General features: G+C 45.3%; 1 protein-coding gene across 4 annotated transcripts in view; it reads right to left on the bottom strand.

Moving 5' to 3' along the window:
• NSF (N-ethylmaleimide sensitive factor, vesicle fusing ATPase) overlaps nucleotides 1-18,981 on the bottom strand; it is a 181,488-nt gene that overhangs the window by 96,866 nt on the left and 65,641 nt on the right. For all 4 annotated transcript variants that reach the window (XM_074940980.1, XM_074940979.1, XM_074940983.1 and 1 more), the window contains exon 8: nucleotides 13,478-13,633. In XM_074940980.1, the coding sequence (XP_074797081.1) occupies nucleotides 13,478-13,633 (156 nt within the window). The remainder of the gene's footprint in view (nucleotides 1-13,477; nucleotides 13,634-18,981) is intronic.

Raw genomic sequence — 18,981 nt, 5'->3', positions numbered from 1 at the left:
GACAGAAATCATAAATGGAGACTCGAGCCAGAATGACATTTAGCCAAAATGAGACTAAGTTTAATAACATGTATTTATCTCTCTTAATAATAAAATTGCCTTAGCAGGTCAGGGGCTTTCCTACTTAGTGGCGTAATTCCTCCTTGAATTAAAATCAAAGAATTCTGGTATGAGGTTACCACTCAGGTGCACCAATGTGAAATGGACATCTGCACACAATGTACCGGTCTTGTGTACAGTGGGGGAAAGATGATTTATATATTAATCTTCAAGCAGGTTAGTGTATGATTAGGGTTCCAAGACTTTACCTGCCAGACAGAAAAGATTTTCCATTAACACACACAGAAATGTCCCCCTCCTCTCCCACGTAAGCCTTCCATTATTCCTGCCTAGATCTACTGCCGCCAGTTGACCGCTATGTAATATTTAAGTGCTACTGACATGAAGTTAAACTGAAGGGATTTGCTCCTGTTTCTTCCTCAGAAAGTAGGCGCACGCATGGGGCTAGATCTTAAGCAGCCAGCAGAGGTTTTAATTTAAATGAACCCTGCAGAACGGACTGTTTGACAAAACACATCACATTTCTCCAAACAGTTCTTATTAGGCCTTTGTTAATTTTCTCCCTCCCTTCCCCATTATCCACTACATGGCCATGATTTTTTTTAAATGCATGTATATTCCGTACAGAAGGCACTGACTAGATTTATGGCAATGACAGAACATTTATCAGTTTTCTTCTGATGGAATGTGATAAAACTGAAAGTAAATCAGCCCCAAGTATGAGCTCCCAAAACACACACAGTGCCTTTGGCTACACGATCAAATGGGACTGTGATAGCAAATGAAACAGCCTAATTTCAGGCTTTTAACAATCATTGCATCATCAAGAGATACAGCCTGCCCTCATCTTTTAACAGTTTAATAATAAAAATGCAGCCAGATAGCTAAATTAAGATTAAAATATCATCACTGGATGGCTTCCAGATCACAGGGTCTTACATTTATCTGTACATTTCATACCTCATCTGGATGTTAACACCATGGCCTTCCCCAGCAATTTTCTGCAGTCTTTAGAATGAAGCTAGGTGCTTGTTTAGTCTAAACCGCAGTGTCTATAAATAGGATGCACACTTTTTTAAAAGGTGAACACAAATGTATTACAAAACAAATACTGATATCAAGGAGCCACCAGGTGCTCAGGACATCATCAATGTAACAGGGCCACTGGCTGGCCACACAAATCAGCCAAGTGTCCCTTTGGGGGAAAAGGAACAGTCCTTCCAATCATTACAGCTTCTGACAGCACAAGAACCCTCCTCAGTTCAAAAAAAGTGGGTATATACTCCTTTTCCCTCACCTAACTGGGGCCGAAGTCAGGAGTCGCCCCCTAAAGGACACTAAAGAGCAGTTCCTCTTCTCTTCTTAGAAGTCCTTCTCTCCCCTCTCTTCTGGAAGCCTTTATTTCCTTTTACAGCTTTCCCCACTTAAGAAGCAAAGCTGTCTGTTCCACTCCCAGCATCTTAGCAAGGAATTGCTATCAGCTCTTCCGTCCAGATCCGATAGCGCAGACAATTTCAGCGCTACCTTCCTCTTCTACCTAGTGAAGTGGTTTAGCCCTTTCTTAGCTCACCCAGGGTTGTGGCACACGCATCTAACACCACAGGACTTCTACTGAGGTAATCATATCATCAGCTTAGCTTTGCTTTGGTTAATGTTTACCTCCCAAGTAAATAAATCTTGGCTGTCACTTTAATACATGTTTTAAGGCCGTCTAACAAAGAGATGACTGAGGATTACAGAGAATAAGTTACTTACCACGGTCTCATGAAATCTGAAATTTACAGCTAAGTGCAAGACCAAGTAACTTGCAATCCAGCCAGAAGAATGTTTACGTAATTTTTTAAGTTTTTTGGTGTAAGAAACATGTCTTATCTATGCTCCATAAAACGTACAGCAAATTTACAGCAATATGTTTGTTAATATTAAAGCTAGTAACAGAGCTAGAACAGAGCCATGGATTCCTGACTTCCAATTCACTGCTCTAACCACTAGCCACATTACCTTCAGAAAAGGAAGGTCTCAATCTCTCACAATGCTGCTCTGGTGCCACTTAAAATGGGGCTGTAGACAAGACTGATTCAGTATCAATGATTACAGGTTTCAGAGGGGTAGCCGTGTCAGTCTGTATCAGCAAAAACAACGAGGAGTACTTGTGGCACACACCTTAGAGACTAACAAATTTATTTGGGCATAAACTTTTGTGGGCTAAAACCCACTTCATCAGATGCATGGAGTGGAAAATACAGTAGGAAGATATAACTCCCATCTTTTCATGTACTGTTTGTGGCAAACTGCTGGTACGATTATGATGGGTCCCATGCTTCCTCTTCTTGGGGGGAGGGAGGATTCAGGGCACAGTTTCCTACCCCTGAACTAGGGTATCTACTGTCCCACTAGTAACCCAGAGAAGGGTAGTGGAGAGGGAGGGACCCAGGCCCGCCCTCTACTCCAGGTCCCAGCCCAGGGGCCCTAGGGATAGTGGTAAACCACCTGAACTACTGCTTCCTTCCCCTGGGCTACTTACCTCTCCTGCTCTTCAGCTTGTGGGGCTTCCTGCCCTCTCTCTCTCTGCACAAGCCGGGTGTCTCTTTACCTAGGGTCTTGGTCTTCTAGCCCCTTCTAGCCCCACTCCTTCAAACTGTTCTCTGCTCCAACTCCTTCCCCTGGCTGATTGAAGCAGGGGGTTTTTATCAGGTAACTAGCTTCAGGTGCTCTAATTGGCTTCAGGTGCTTTTAATTAATCTATAGAAACCTTTCTTCCCTCTACAGGGAATAAGGCTTCTCCTCATCCTGGGACTTACATATCTCTCCTATATCACTCTCCTGATGCCTTCTGGCCATGCTGTATCACATATCCTGCCCCCCTGCTCAACACCATGGGGTTGGGTTACTTGGGACGAGAGGCAATGCTTTCATGACAAGCCATCTGCGTTGCTGTCTTGGCTTCTGGCCCTATGCTATACTCAGAAATGAAAGGGTTGCAGAGATAGGAACCATCTAGTCACTCTTGCATTCTTCTTCTTGTTTCTGTGCATCCACTGGAGCGGGGCGTGGTCTGTCACCAGGTTAAATCGCCGCCCCAGTAGGTAAGTAGCGGAGAGTTTCCATGGTCCATTTTATTGCCTGACATTCCTTTTCAACAATGGCGTACTTGTGTTCCCTGGGGAGGAGCTTCTGGCTGAGATACAGGATCGGGTGTTCCTCCTCCCCTACCATCTGCGAAAGGACGGCTCCTAGCCCTACTTCCGAGACATCTGTTTGTAGGACAAGTTCTTTCTTGAAGTCTGGGACTATGAGTACTGGATGGCAGCATAGGGCTGTCCTTAAATCTGCGAATGCTCCTTCTGCTGCATCAGATCATTTTACTATCTCGGGGCCCCAAGCCTTTATCAGGTCTGTCAATGGCCCTGCTCTTGTGGCAAAATGAGGGATGAATCTCCGATAGTACCCTACTCACCCGAGAAATGCTCTGACCTGCTTTTTACGGACTGGCCGAGGCCAATCTTGCATTGCCTCCACTTTGTTCCATTGGGGTTTTACCAAGCCTCTCCCTACTACATACCCGAGGTATCTGGCCTCAGCTAGTCCTATCATGCACTTGAGAAGGTTGGCAGCGAGGCCAGCCTTCCGCAGGGCGTCTAGTACCGCTTCTACTTTCCCTAGGTGTGTTTCCCAGTCAGGGCTATGGATGACTATATCGTCTAAATAGGCAGGGGCATACTTGGCATGGGGTTGCAGCAATTTATCCATAAGTCATGGAAATGTTGCAGGGGCCCCATGGAATCCGAAAGGGAGGACAGTGTATTGGAACAGGCCATCAGGTGTAGAGAAAGCAGTCTTCTCCTTTGCGTTCTTGGCCAGGGGAATTTGCCAATATCTTTTGGTCAGGTCCAGAGTGGTAGGTATCGGGCTTTGCCTAACTGATCAACTAGCTTGTCGACACGTGGTATCAGATAGGCATCGAATTGGGATACTTCATTCAACTTCCGGAATTAGTTGCAAAACCTCAGAATGCCGTCAGGCTTGGGTACTAGGACGACAGGGCTGGACCACTGGGTTGTGGGATTCTTCAATAACCCCAAGGTCCAACATCTTCTTCATCTCCTCTTTTTTAGCTTCCGGTATCCGGTACGGTCTTATCGTCACCCTTATTCCGGGCCTGGTGACGATATGATGTTGGACCAGTGCCGTATGGCCCGGCTTTGTACAGAACACATCTTGGTTCCGTTGGATCATATCAATGACCTCTGTTTGTTGTTCTGGGGCTAACTCGGGGGATATCCTCACCTGCTCCTGTGGGTCGTCCGTCTGAGGTTGAGCTCTCCGAATGACCAGGCATGTCTCTCAGTCACGCCAGAGCTTCAGTAAGTTTACTTGGTAGATCTGCTCTGGTCTTCGGCGGTCTGGTTGTCTGAACTTATAGTCCACTTCCCCAATGGCTTCCACTATCTCATATGGCCCATGCCAGCTGGCCAGGAGTTTGCTTTCCGCTGTTGACACTAGCACCATCACCCGTTCTCCCGGCTGAAACTTCCATACTTTCGCCCGGAGGTTATAATATGTCCGCTGGGTCTCTTGTGCTTTTTCCAAATGTTCTTGTACTACAGGGGTTACTCGAGCTATTCGCGCTCTCATCTGTGTCATGTGCTCAATGACATTCTTTCCTGGGTTGGGTTGTTCTTCCCAGTCCCCGTTGGTGATATCTAATATTTCGCGTGGGTGGTGTCCATATAGTAGCTCAAAAGGGAGAGAAACCGGTGGATGCGTGGGGGACTTCCCGTATTGCAAACATTAGGTATGGTAGAAGGGTATCCCAGTCTTTTCCCTCCTGTGCTACCACCTTCCGGATCATACTTTTAAGGGTGTGGTTAAACCACTCGACCAGTCCATCTGTTTGTGGATGGTAGACTGAGGTCCATATGGCATGGATGCGGACCAGGGTACATAAGTCCTTCATTAATTTCGAAATGAAAGGGGTTCCTTGGTCAGTCAGGATCTCCTTAGGGATGCCCACTCTGGCAAAAACTGAAGTAGTTCTTTTGCTATCGCCTTGGATGTGGGGTTTCTTAAAGGAATGGCTTCTGGATACCATGTAGTGTAGTCAAGGATGACTAGTCTCTAATGTGCCACTAGTACTCCTTTTCTTTTTGCTAATACGTTTCGGTGGCCCCGTGCTGATCTTTCCAGCGGGCCCACTAGGTCCATGGCTATTCTTTCGAAAGGCACTTCAATAATAGGCAAAGGTACTAATGGGGCCCGCAAGTGAGGTCAGGGGCTATGCAACTGGCATTCCGGGCAGGAGGTACAATAGCATTGGACCTCTGTGCATATTCCTGGCCAATAAAATCTTCTTAGGACTCTATCAAGTGTCTTGTCTACTCCTAGATGTCCCACAAATAAATGACTATGAGCTAACTAGTACTGCCCTTGTGTGTTTCCGTGGGACTAAGAGCTGCTCTACTTCTTCCCCTCGAATTTGCAGTATTCGGTACAACAGATCACGTTTGATCACATAATACGGCCTTGGGCCTTTGGTCTTTCCTTCCATGGGTACACCACTTACTTTCACTACCTCCTCCCTCACATTCACATATACCAGGTCATTGGCTTGGTCCCGCCCGAAATTCTCACATGCGATACTGACTTGACCTAACTCCATGGGACCTATTTCTTCTCCGCCCCTACTTGGGCTAGGAACCGCCTCCGAGTCCTCACAGGCCTGAATTGTCTCCTGGCCTCCTCAACAGGTTCGCTTACCAACAAGGGAGGCTTGCTGGTTCTCTGCTAGAATCCTGGTCCCTAGCCTTTTATCTGCCCTCTTTTCCCGCCTAGACTTTCGGGGTTTCCCGGGGGATGAAAATAGCTCTGGGGCAAATTCAGCAAAAGTTGGAGTGAGGCTATCTGTAGGTGCCTCTGTCTCAGCCCGGGGGTTGCTACCCTGGCTCTACTGGGGGGAGAGAGTTCACAAACCCGGGGAAGTCCCCACCAATTAAGACCAGGTAGGGGAGCCTAGGGACCACTCCTGCAGTTACCCTGGTAGTGTTTCCCTGGATCTCAATCCGTACTGGGATTGTAGGGTAGAAATTTACGGTGCCATGAAAGCACGTTACCTCTGTGGCTTTGGTCCAGGTTAGTTGGTCTTGCCCCACCAACTTCCCCAAACCAGTGTGACAGCACTCCTGGAATCTACTAATGCTTTGGTCGCAATACCATTTATCTTTACTGACCTTGTATACCCCTGTGAGGTCATTGCGACCCCTACCAGGCCGATTAGGCCACATTGTTCCCCAGGATCCCCCAAATTGCACTGCACAGGCTCTTCCCTGTTGGGGCACTGGGCTGCTATATGCCCCAATTCCCCACACTCGTAACACCGACCCCTTATCCTGGTTGCCACCCTCTGCCTGGGTCACCCTATTTGGTCACCCCGCCACCCCCGCCCTCTCTTCCCAATCCCCCAGGTCCCTTCTTGGCCTGGGGCCATTCGTCAGTGTCTTTCCTCCCAGTTATGGTTCTTCTGTAGATCTCGACAATCCGGGGCCTTGGGTTTGAGGCGGTCTTCTTGGTTTGCCGTGTCTAACCCCCTGGGGTCTGGAACAGTTCACCGGCTGCCAGCTGTCTTTGCACAAGGGAGACCAACTCATCGTAGGTAGAGGGGTCATTCTGGCCAACCCAAGCCCGAAGGCCTGGTGGTAGCCCCCTCATATACCGGTTCAGTACCAGGAGCTCCATCATTTTTTCAGAGCTGAGGGCCTCAGGGGGCAGCCATTTCTGGGTCAGCTAGATCAGGTCAAACAATTGTGATCAGGGTGTCTTGTCCTCTGTATACTGCCATTCATGAAACACCTGGGCTCTCAACACTGTGGTTACTCCGGATCTGGCCAGGATCTCTGCCTTCAGCTGGGGGTAATCCTCCGCAGTCTCTGAAGCCATATCGTAAATGACCTTCTGGGCCTCTCCACACAGGAACAGGGCGAGGATACCAGACCAGTGATCTTGGGGTCAGGCCTCCCGCAGGGCTGTTATCTCAAATGCCTCTACATCATCCTCCCGTGTCATTTTCTGTGGGCAGTGGCTGGCCCGTATAGTCCGGGTTCCATCACAATTGTGGTTCCGCTCCATAAGGGCCTTCATCTGGTTTGCCAGCTCCTGTAGCAGCGCTCGGTCCTCGGCAGCCTGATTCATCAACAGTTGATTAGTCTCCTGCTGCACCCGAGTCGCTTCCTGTTGCGCAGTTGCTTGGATTCGGGTAGCTTCCTGCTGGGCCGCAGTGGCTTATATTAGAGCCTTGACCACGTCGTCCATCTTGCGGACAGGATGGTTTTGGTTAACCATGGTTTAAGTCCCCAGCGCAGAGATCCCACTGCTCACACCACGTGTGGCAAATTGCCAGTACGATTATCATGGGTTCCGCACTTCCTCTTCTTGGGGGGGTTCAGGGCGCAGTTTCCTACCCCTGAACTAGGATATCTACTGTCCCACTAGTAACCCAGAGAAGGGTAGTGGAGAGGGAGGAACCCGGGCCCGCCCTCTACTCCAGTTCCCAGCCCAGGAGTCCTAGGGATAGTGGTAAACCACTTGAACTAGTGCTTCCTTCCCCTGGGCTACTTACCTCTCCTGCTCTTCAGCTTGTGGGGCTTCCTGCCCTCTCTCTCTGCACAAGCCGGGTGTCTCTTTTCCTAGGGTCTTGGTCTTTTAGCCAGCCACGGCACTTCTCCAAACTCTCCTCTACCTCAACTCCTTCAAACTGCTCTCTGCTCCAACTCCTTCCCCTGGCTAATTGAAGCAGGGGGGTTTTAATCAGGTGACTAGCTTCAGGTGCTCTAATTGGCTTCAGGTGCTTTTAATTAATCTACAGAAACCTTTCTTCCCTCTACAGGGAATAAGGCTTCTCCTCATCCTGGGACTTACACATCTCTCCTATATCACTCTCCTGATGCCTTCTGGCCATGCTGTATCACATGTTATATATATCTTCCTACTGTATTTTCCACCCCATGCATCCGATGAAGTGGGTTTTAGTCCACGAAAGCTTATGCCCAAAATGATTATAGGAAAGCTCTGCTCTCAAAGATCATGGGAAAGCCCTCAGATTGCTGAATGGAGGCTCACAACTAAAAGACGAATAAAATACCACGTTACAATATGAGAAGCTGCATCAGTCATTTACATAACCACTAATGTTTCCCAACTATTTACCAATGATACACACAAAAGACTAAGTCATCTTTACTGCTACATGACCCTAGTTACCAGTGAAGGTTATGAGGTAGTTTCAGATCTTCAATCTCACTACAGAAGATACTAAGTGATCCCCCGCACACAGACATACACAGGGAGTGTTGGGTACCCAGTGTGTGCAAAGCCTATCATGATTGCTCCAGATAGCTTAGATTTAAAAGTCAACCTTTCAAATCAATCCAGGCTATCTTCAAAACCAACTTCCCACAGCACTTCATATCAATAGGACAGCATTTTATTGGGGAGTGGTGTAGGAAATGGAGAAGAGGAGACCAAAGTCACACTTCTATCTATCCAATTGTGCACATTCTATGGTTTTTCACTCTAATTTCATTTTCAACATCCCCTTCTAGAGCCGATATAAGGACCAAGCACTTGTTTCTCAGTTTGTTTTCCTCCTAGTGTTCTTCTCTGATCTCATTATCAGCTTTGCTGTTGTCAAAGTTTGTATCTAAGCTACTGTTGAAGGCCCTTCGTCTCTGACCACTACTTTGATTGAACTAGAATGTTTAAGTTTTTGCCACAAACTCTAATGATTCCAGAGAGTTCCCTGATAACCCTATGGATTCTCTTACTCCTTCCAGTGTTTCCATTCTTCTTAAGATGGCCATGAGTCCTTTCAGTAACTATGGTCTTGGTTTCACAAACACAGACTTAAACTGCACTCAGAAAGCTCACAGTGTCTTCAATGCTTGTGCACATACACAGACATAGTTTTGCCCACTGATTATTTTAATTAAAAATAAGATGTGAACATGCGCAGATGGTGCAGGAAAGGAGAACCACGAAGGGCAGTAAATAAGATAGGAGTTTGGACACAGAGTGCCTTTCTCAAAATCCATACCATACTGTGGCAGAGTAACCACACGTGAGCCATAGGAACAAAGAGCAATCAGGTCCAGGTCTTAAGGACTCTTGTTGGACTTTTGTTTACCTGTAGGCTGTTTGGGCTCTGCTTGCAGCAATGAAAGGCTCCCTGGAGAAGCTCAGAAAACCAGCAGGAGGCTGAACTAGACAAGCATTTCTTTGTCGGGCTCTTGCCTGGAGATTCATTCACAGATTCCAAGGCCAGAAGGAACCATTACAATCATCTAACTCCTGCATAACACAGGCTGTAGAACTGTCCTGAAATAATTCCTGTTTGAATTGCAGCATTTTTAGAGGCATTCTTCTTTTTTCCTAGCATAGTGACTTATTTATGGTAGAATAATTTTAAACAGTTTTGCAGGCATTCTGTTTCTGGATTATTTGTAAATTGCAGGAAATAAACACTTCAGCACAGAATTGTTGTAGCCTTTGGATGGCTAATTTACCCTGCTCTACACATCTCTGCAAATATAATGAATGTTATACAAAAATCTAATATGAACACATAGCATTTCGCACAATGGTGTCCTGGTTCATGACTGAGCCTCCCAGGCGGTACCACAATACAAATAATGAAGCTACAGGCTAATGTAGAACTTTGCCTATCTGAAATTGTCCTACTGCCCAATATATTCTGAATTAGATTACTTCCTCCACTGTGCATTTGCACTGAAAAGTCCCCCGTTTACCCCAATAAATTCCATATCCCTTGGTCTATCCAGATACGTATTGCATTTTGTTTTGGGAAGTGATCATGTGTGCTTGTTTAACTCAGATTGTCAGGTAGTAACCAAAGGACTATTTCAGCACTGGTGTTCTTAATTCCAATCAATCTATGGCAAATGTTTGTCTGTTAAGATTTCATATCACATTCACCAGGCAGTTCTGAAGTCAGTGCAGTGCCTGTGTGCTCTGCAGATTTGACTAACTAATATTGACTTATATGCTTCACTTCCAGAACATTCTTTGATTGTTATGGGAATCACAAACAGTTACAAGGAATTTATATTTTATTTTATGCTGCAAAGGGTCTAGATAGCATCTATATAGTTACAGGGTTGCAAATGGCATATTTATTGCATTTTGCATATAAGGCATAATCTGTGAGTACTTAGCAGAAAACAGGAAAGGGTAAGTTTTGCAGCTCCAGACAGTGAGCAATTGTTTTCTTTTCTTTCCTAATAAATTATATGCAGACCTCAACAGATGTCACACTGGCATTTGAGATCTGAAATATAGTCGAAGAGCAAGTTATGACTAATGCAGAAAAAAATGTCAGAAAGCATTTTTTCAAATTTCAGATAAGCTTTTTAGCCCTAGGGTTCATCATAGAGAGAAGGGGAGTTCCGCTGGGTGTCTTAACATCCACTTACCTGTGAAATGCCTCTTTGAATAGTCTGTGGATAAACTTGCGTTGGTAACTATATTTATTTATTTATTTAAGACCTGGCAATTCCTTTAACGCACTGCCTCCCAAAATACTATAGCTCTTTCAGAGCCTTATCATTTTATTAATATAAATTCACTTAATATAAGAAGAAAAGGAAAGATCTGAACACTACACATTATGCATACAGGCACCTCAGTCTCTGGATATAGCAGCAAGGTTTCTGACCTCTTCCAAATGTACTGATGCCCATGAAAGGGTTACATTTGTGAAGCTAGCTGCTCCATGTAGTTGCTAAGTAACAGTGTCTTGCTCTCAGGGTACTCTCAGCCAATGAGAATATTCTGGTAATATAATCCTATCTTGGTGTTCCACTGGTGTGCGATCATTCAATATCCAGCTGGGGGAGGTATGTGGGTGGAGTTGTACTGGAACCAAGATGAAACTTTCCAGTTTACCTCTGCAGTTTCTGTTAAACTCAGCTGAATTCATCATTCAAATGCTATGGGTTAAGGGACTTTGAATCTCTGGTGTGAAGATGATGCATTCTAGTCATTTCAAAGAGTAAAAGTTTAAGGTGATGAATGCCAGAGTCCATAATTTTTTTCTGTTCCATTAAAAGCCTAACCTTTATTCACTGAACAGCTGCATAAATGCATGTCTGTATCACAATGGGAGCAAAGAGGAGAGTTATATTTACCTGATTAGGTTTCTTTGCTTTCCACTCTCTAGAAGACTGATCATAGTTACATAAATGGAAGAGCTAAATGTTAGTAGTACCAAGCGCTTTTGGCATCTCCATAACCATTCCTGGACCTGGATTTCAAGCAATGGACATGCCATGAAAGGAACTGACCACAACATCATCAGAAAGTGCTGCATAGTGAAATCTCACCGAGTCTTCAGCGGCACAGAAGCACCAGTAAACTCAGATCACAGACTAGCTGTCACTCAGTTCTCACTGCATCTCCCAACTCCTCAAAAGCCAGACAGTACAGTGTCCAGCAACTTTCCAAAGGCTCTGCTGAAGCTGTGAAATACACACAGGCTATCAAAGATCACATACCTAACCTTAGTATCCTCTTGGATGATGTGGCAATCACCTGGAGTGGTATACATAATGCTATATCACACACCATCACTTGAAACAATCAGCTTCAGACAGTGACACAAGAAACCTTGGCTTTCTGAAGAGGCCTTTGATAATTAAGCAAAAAAGGCAGAAGCACAGAATCAGAGAGACGTCCAATAACAAAGGTTAACCAGCATTTTCTGGGCCATTGCAAAATGTGACCATGAGATCTACACCAACTCTCTGGTCAACAAAGCAGAGGACAGCCTAAAACACAACAATCTGCATCTCGCCTATAGAGCTATCACACTCCTGGCTGGCAGCCATAAACAGTCTTCTAATATCCCCGTGAAACCACATGGCTCTCATTGCTCATCAACAGATGAAGTCCTTAACAGATGGAAAACAAATTTTGAAACACCCTTGCTGATGACTGTTCAGAGCTACATGACCCAGGGACAAATGCTGATCTTCTCTCACTCAAAGTACGGAAGGCCATCCAAAAATTTACAGAATAGACATGCTGCTGGACCTGACGGTATTCCACTCCAGCTGCTCAAAGATGCCTTGTAACCAGGGAGCATTGGTCTCCATCAACTCTTTTAAAAAAAGTGTGAGCATCAGGCGGAGCATCCACAGAATGGAAAGACGTCATCAGTCTGTCTGTCCAAGGATCTCACACCAAGTGTGGCAGCTACAGGCTGATGTCATTGACATCAGTCCCTGGAAAGGTCTTTGCTCATGATGTGCTTGGTAGGATGAAGCCACTCCTTAGGAGACACTGTCATCAACAACAATCAGGTTTCGCAGCTGGACCGTTGACAATGGGTACTGTCCATACCCTCCGGTTTCTGGCTAAGCTGCACAAGAATTTAACTGCTCGCTTCACCTGGCCTATATTGACATAAAAGTGGCTTCTGATTTGGTTGACAGGTCAGCACTTTGGCTCGTACTCTTTGGCTCAAAGAGTTGACGTCCCAAATGTTTTGCTAAATCTGGTACATGATCTTCACATCAGTACCTGTGTGAGAATAAGTAATGGTTAACAGCTTTCACCGCGTTTCTACACAGGGATGTCCCAATTTGACATCACATAAGTTTTTGATTACATGTAAAAGCTGAGCGGTCATGTCAGGTTTTCTATGACAGCAATTCAAGACAGATCATTCTTCTCACTGTGAAATTAGATTTGATATTTTGTATAAATCTCATCAGTGTTGGAAATAAAAAAAGAAACTATACATGCAGCGACAGATGAACAGGACACCGCTTTAGGAAGCAAAGAGATTTCTGTGTTCAAAATCCCATTGCTTTTAAGGAAAAATTCATGATATTTAAGTATACAAAGAGTGCATAGCTGACGAACAGGTATCAAAAACAGGCAGCTGCAGATCCAGGGTTTAGAAACATTCTGGCAACATAACAAAGGGAACCAAAGTTAGTCATGGCATCACCAGCAACTATGGTTTGAAGAAATGGGAATTCTTCAGCACCAGGACTTGTTGAGCCAAATAGGGGCCAGAGAATGTAGTTTTTGTAGTAAGACCACTAACAGATTGGTAAAGAAGATTTCATAGATCCCAACAGAAAAAAAAACAAACACAGGACAAGATAGCCTCCAGCATTAGATACCAATTGTTTTTAGTTTGCACAGACCAATTAAAAAAAAGCAGTACCACGATTTGGGGGCAGTGGGAAAAGAGTACATTTTCCTTCTCCCCAGGGTTCCCAGGCTTAAATAACTTCAGAGTCACAGCATTATCACACAATTAGTTCTGATCTGATCTGTTGAATCAGAAATAGAACTGAATGCAAGTACCCCAGATGTATTTCTGCTGTTTTGTACTCACCCATCTGCTCCACAAGCTCTGGTGGAAAAACTCGAGAGGCAAACGCTCGACGGAAGATGTCTGAAAATTCTCTGTCAAGACCTCCTATCCCCATCTTCTCAAAGTTCCAGTCAGGGTTGATGATTGACTGGCGGTTCTCCTTGGTCTTAGATTTACCTGTAGAAAAGACACCGCCGGTTCAGGAATTAAGCACACAACAGAATTACAGCCACAGACTGATACACTGGAGGTTTCGTAGTCCATGTGCAATATAGTTTTATAAAAACCACCATGAGAACAAACTACCCAGCACTTCCGACTCCCATTATGGGGGCTCAGGAGCCTGTGCATTAAATAGTTGCCTTCATTTTAGAGGACTGCTTATAGTAAGCTCTAAAAGCTATAATAAAAAACAGCTCAGATGCCAGCTGTCAGAACAACGTAATTTCATTTTAAGTTCATTCCATTCCATTTGTAATAGGCTGCAGCCATTGTATGGAACACACTCTTCTGAGACATTTGCTTTCCAAACTTGTTTCTTAGCAATCTCACAATGAGAGAGCATCTAGGAGGTAGCAATCCTAAGAATTCACTGAGAGATCCTGCGAGGTACTGAGCACCCTCAAGTCATATGGATTTCAATGTGCATTGAGGGTTCTCAGCACTTTCGCATAGACGTGCAGCACTTCACAGGATTGGGCCCTTTGCAGCATTCAGGGTTTTTTTTATTTTAGCTATTCTGAAGGCAGAGATAGGTCAGAGAGGCAACTGAAATCACTGAGAGAGCCAAGTGCAGAGACCATAAAAACACTGGAATACACCCTTTAAAATTAGGTTGAGACAGTAGCAAATATATTGTAGGGAATCACCCTGCAGTAGACGAAAGTCTTATTAGGCACCATCATTAACTTCTATGACTTACAAGCACACTGAGAATCAATACAACAATTCCTTTGATACCAAAAATGTCTAATACAGTATGTCTAATAACCACAATACCTGGAAGCAAAAGATTAATGCTGAACATTTGATCTCTTGGTTACTGTTTCCATGGACTAACTGTAAATTTATTTTCTTATTACTTGTACCTATCAGCAAGATTGCAGACTCACTCAGACAAACTGCTTGCTCTTTTAGTTATTCTTAGCCTATACTACCCCCTTCTGGCCACACGCAGTGTTCATTACATAGCAATAAGAAACTAACTCCCTCAAAGCTAAAGAGCCTGGATATGGACTTGCGTTGTGGTTTCAAAATGAATACACAGGAAGTTCCCTAACCCCCCTTTGCTGAGGAATGGCAACATAACTGGAATTAATAAACAAATGAAGTAAAGAACAACAGTACTTTTAAAAAAGGCAGAGCAAAGGTGATACAGAAAAGAACCAGTTTTACCTAGCAGTAATAACTATTAACAACACTCTGAACAGGGCATATCAGTGGCTCTCAAAGCACATTAAACAATTAAACCTTATAATGTACCAATTAAGGTGTTAATAATGAGCTGTCAATTTGACAGAGAAGCAAATTGAGGCACAAAAAGATTAAGTGATTTGTTCACGGGCAAGGCTACATTTTAGTCATGGGTATTTTTAGTAAAAGTGGACAGGTCACGGGGAGTAAAGAAAAATTCATGGCCTGTGTCCATGACTTTTACTATATACCCCGACTAAAACTGGGGGCTGGAGGGAGCTGCCCGAGAGTACCGCGGGTGCTGAGGGAGGGCAGCCTGGGTGCTGGGGAGCGGGTGTGTGGCCCAGGACCCCCACTGGTGCTGGGGGGGTGGGCAGTGGCACCCAGCCCGGGTCCCTGTTGGTGCTGCGGGGCGGGGGTGGGGGGGACAGATGTGGTGGCCTGAGACTGCCCCAGCAGCGGCCGGTACGACTGCCTGAGCTGCCCCTGAGCCAGTTGAACCGGCCGCTGCAGAAGTCACGGAATCCATGACTTCTGTGACCTCCATGACATACTCGCAGCCTTATTCATGGGCACTCGTAGGGACAGGTCCAAGGATCCCAGTCCTCTGCTCTGCGAAACCACACTCCACACAGAAATGTGCTATGATAGAGATTGAAGGTCACTGATCAACTGTGATCCTAAACATTAGACTAGCAAAATATCACTGCTTGCCATGCTGCAGTAAATTCAATAGTTTCTACATTTCCCATTTAAGCTGTTCCTACGGAACTGTATTATGAATTAAGTGGATTTTATTTAATTCCTCCTACATTACATATGTAGTGACTGCCTGCTCAACTTTAACTCAGCCACTGTAAATATATTCTTTATGATATGGTCTTTAATTATATGGTCACATACTCTTTCCCCGCCACAGGACCCCTGCATTATTCAGTGCTCAGAGAATTATTCTAAAGTGTAATACATCACAGAATCATAGAACTGGAAGGGACTTCAAGAGGTCGTCTAGTCCAGTCCCCTGCACTCAAGGCAGGGTTAAGTATTACCTAGACATCTACTTCATTTGTTGCAGAAGGTGGAATGTATGTAGTGAATGAAGCAGGAGACTGCAAGAGAAAAGGACAGTCTCACGGTTAAGGAAGTTGGATGTCACCCCAGAGAACTAATTTCTATCCCCTGCCTCTGCTAGAGTACCTGCATGATCATAGAATCATAGAATATCAGGGTTGGAAGGGACCACAGGAGGTCATCTAGTCCAACCCCCTGCTCAAAGCAGGACCAATCCCCAACTAAATCATCCCAGCCAGGGCTTTGTCAAGCCTGACTTTAAAAACCTCTAAGGAAGGAGATTCCACCACCTCCCTAGGTAACCCATTCCAGTGCTTCACCACCCTCCTAGTGAAAAAGTTTTTCCTAATATCCAACCTAAATCTCCCCCACTGCAACTTGAGACCATTACTCCTTGTTCCGTCATCTGCTACCACTGAGAATAGTCTAGAGCCATCCTCTTTGGAACCACCTCTCATGTAGTTGAAAGCAGCTATCAAATCCCCCCTCATTCTTCTCTTCCACAGACTAAACAATCCCAGTTCCCTCAGCCTCTCCTCATAAGTCATGTGGTCCAGTCCCCTAATCATTTTTGTTGCCCTCCGCTGCATGCTTTCCAATTTTTTCACATCCTTCTTGTCACGTGGGGCCCAAAACTGGACACAGTACTCCAGATGAGGCCTCACCAATGTCGAATAGAGGGGAACGATCGCGTCCCTCGATCTGCTGGCAATGCCCCTACTTATACAGCCCCAAATGCCATTGGCCTTCTTGGCAACAAGGGCACACTGTTGACTCATATCCAGCTTCTTGTCCACTGTCACCCCTAGGTCCTTTTCTGCAGAACTGCTGCCGAGCCATTCGGTCCTTAGTCTGTAGCGGTGCATGGGATTCTTCCGTCCTAAGTGCAGGACTCTGCACTTGGCCTTGTTGAACCTCATCAGATTTCTTTTGGCCCAATCATCCAATTTGTCTAGGGCCCTCCGTATCCTATCCCTACCCTCCAGCGTATCTCCTCCCAGTTTAGTGTCATCGGCAAACTTGCTGAGGGTGCAATCCATGCCATCCTCCAGATTGTTAATGAAGATATTGAACAAAACTTGCCCCAGGACCAATCCTTGGGGCACTCCGCTTGATACCGGCTGCCAACTAGACGTGGAGCCATTGATCACTACCCGTCGAGCCCGACAATCTAGCCAGCTTTCTAGCCACCTTAGAGTCCATTCATCCAGCCCATACTTCTTTAACTTGCTGGCAAGAATACCGTGGGAGACCGTGTCAAAAGCTTTGCTAAGGTCCAGGAACTAGTGATGATGATGGCAAACAAGTCACAAACTAAACTTTCCATAAGTGGCCACTAATTGTGTGTGCCTCATTTTCTAGGTGCCCACAAACTCGAGACACCTAGGGCCTGGTTTACAGAAGTGCAAAGCAATCAGTGTTCCAGTTTAAGCCAGTGAGAGCTGGTCTTTGAAAATATCATGTGCTATAAACATTCTAAATGTTCTGAAAAATCAGGCTCTAAGCGTCAAACTGGGCACCCAGAATTAGTGGACACTTCAGAAGTTTGGCTTTAACTTCTGTGCATCAATTCCCCATCTGTAAAATGAGGATAATATCACCACCTAATTTCACAGGTATCCCTAAGTATCCTGTAGAGGGATTACCAGAATGCATACACACAAGGGGGCCAAATTCAGGGCCTGTGCAGCCTTAATTCTTGCATTTCCTACCTTTTGAGCGTTTGATCTTGCAACCTGAATGTTCTTTTAAACACAGATTTTTTTTCCCTTTTGTAATTTAATATACATTCCAGTATCTCCTCTATCATTTTCAGAGATACATTAGTTTGAATTTTTAGTCCCAGCTATTTAACACATCATCTGATACATCAGATATACTTCCAAGAGTCAATAAATAAATGCATTTCTAAAGCACCCTCACCGTAGTATTGAGACACCAACAGTCCGTTGGCCAATGTAGCAAACACTGATTAGTGTGTGAATTCACAGTTTCAAAAATATTAACTCCTGAATGAGGGAGGCAACCTAGTGACAGAGGATGTGGAAAAAGCTAATGTGCTCAATGCTTTTTTTGCCTCTGTCTTCACTAACAAGGACAGCTCCCGGACTGCTGCGCTGGGCATTGCAACATGGGGAGTAGATGGCCAGCCCTCTGTGGAGAAAGAGGTGGGTAGGGACTATTTAGAAAAGCTGGACGTGCACAAGTCCATGGGGCCGGACGAGTTGCATCCGAGAGTGCTAAAGGAATTGGCGGATGTGACTGCAGAGCCATTGGCCATTACCTTTGAAAACTCATGGCGAACGGGGGAAGTCCCAGATGACTGGAAAAAGGCTAATGTAGTGCCAATCTTTAAAAAAGGGAAGGAGGATCCTGGGAACTACAGGCCAGTCAGCCTCACCTCAGTCCCCGGAAAAATCATGGAGCAGGTCCTCAAGGAATCAATCCTGAAGCATTTACACGAGAGGAAAGTGATCAGGAACAGTCAGCATGGATTCACCAAGGGAAGGTCATGCCTGACTAATCTAATCATCTTCTATGATGAGATTACTGATTCTGTGGATGAAGGGAAAGCAGTGGATGTATTGTTTCTTGACTTTAGCAAAGCTTTTGACACGGTCTCCCACAGCATTCTTGTCAGCAAGTTAAAGAAGTATGGGCTGGATGAATGCACTATAAGGTGGGTAGAAAGTTGGCTAGATTGTCGGGCTCAACGGGTAGTGATCAATGGCTCCATGTCTAGTTGGCAGCCGGTGTCAAGTGGAGTGCCCCAGGGGTCGGTCCTGGGGCCGGTTTTGTTCAATATCTTCATAAATGATCTGGAGGATGGTGTGGATTGCACTCTCAGCAAATTTGCGGATGATACTAAACTGGGAGGAGTGGTAGATATGCTGGAGGGCAGAGATAGGATACAGAGGGACCTAGACAAATTGGAGGATTGGGCCAAAAGAAATCTGATGAGGTTCAATAAGGATAAGTGCAGGGTCCTGCACTTAGGACGGAAGAACCCAATGCACAGCTACAGACTAGGGACCGAATGG

The sequence above is a fragment of the Natator depressus genome, chromosome 27 (assembly GCF_965152275.1).
Source record: "Natator depressus isolate rNatDep1 chromosome 27, rNatDep2.hap1, whole genome shotgun sequence".
Classification (NCBI taxonomy): Eukaryota; Metazoa; Chordata; order Testudines; family Cheloniidae; genus Natator; species Natator depressus.
This window is presented reverse-complemented; position numbering and strand designations above follow the sequence as displayed.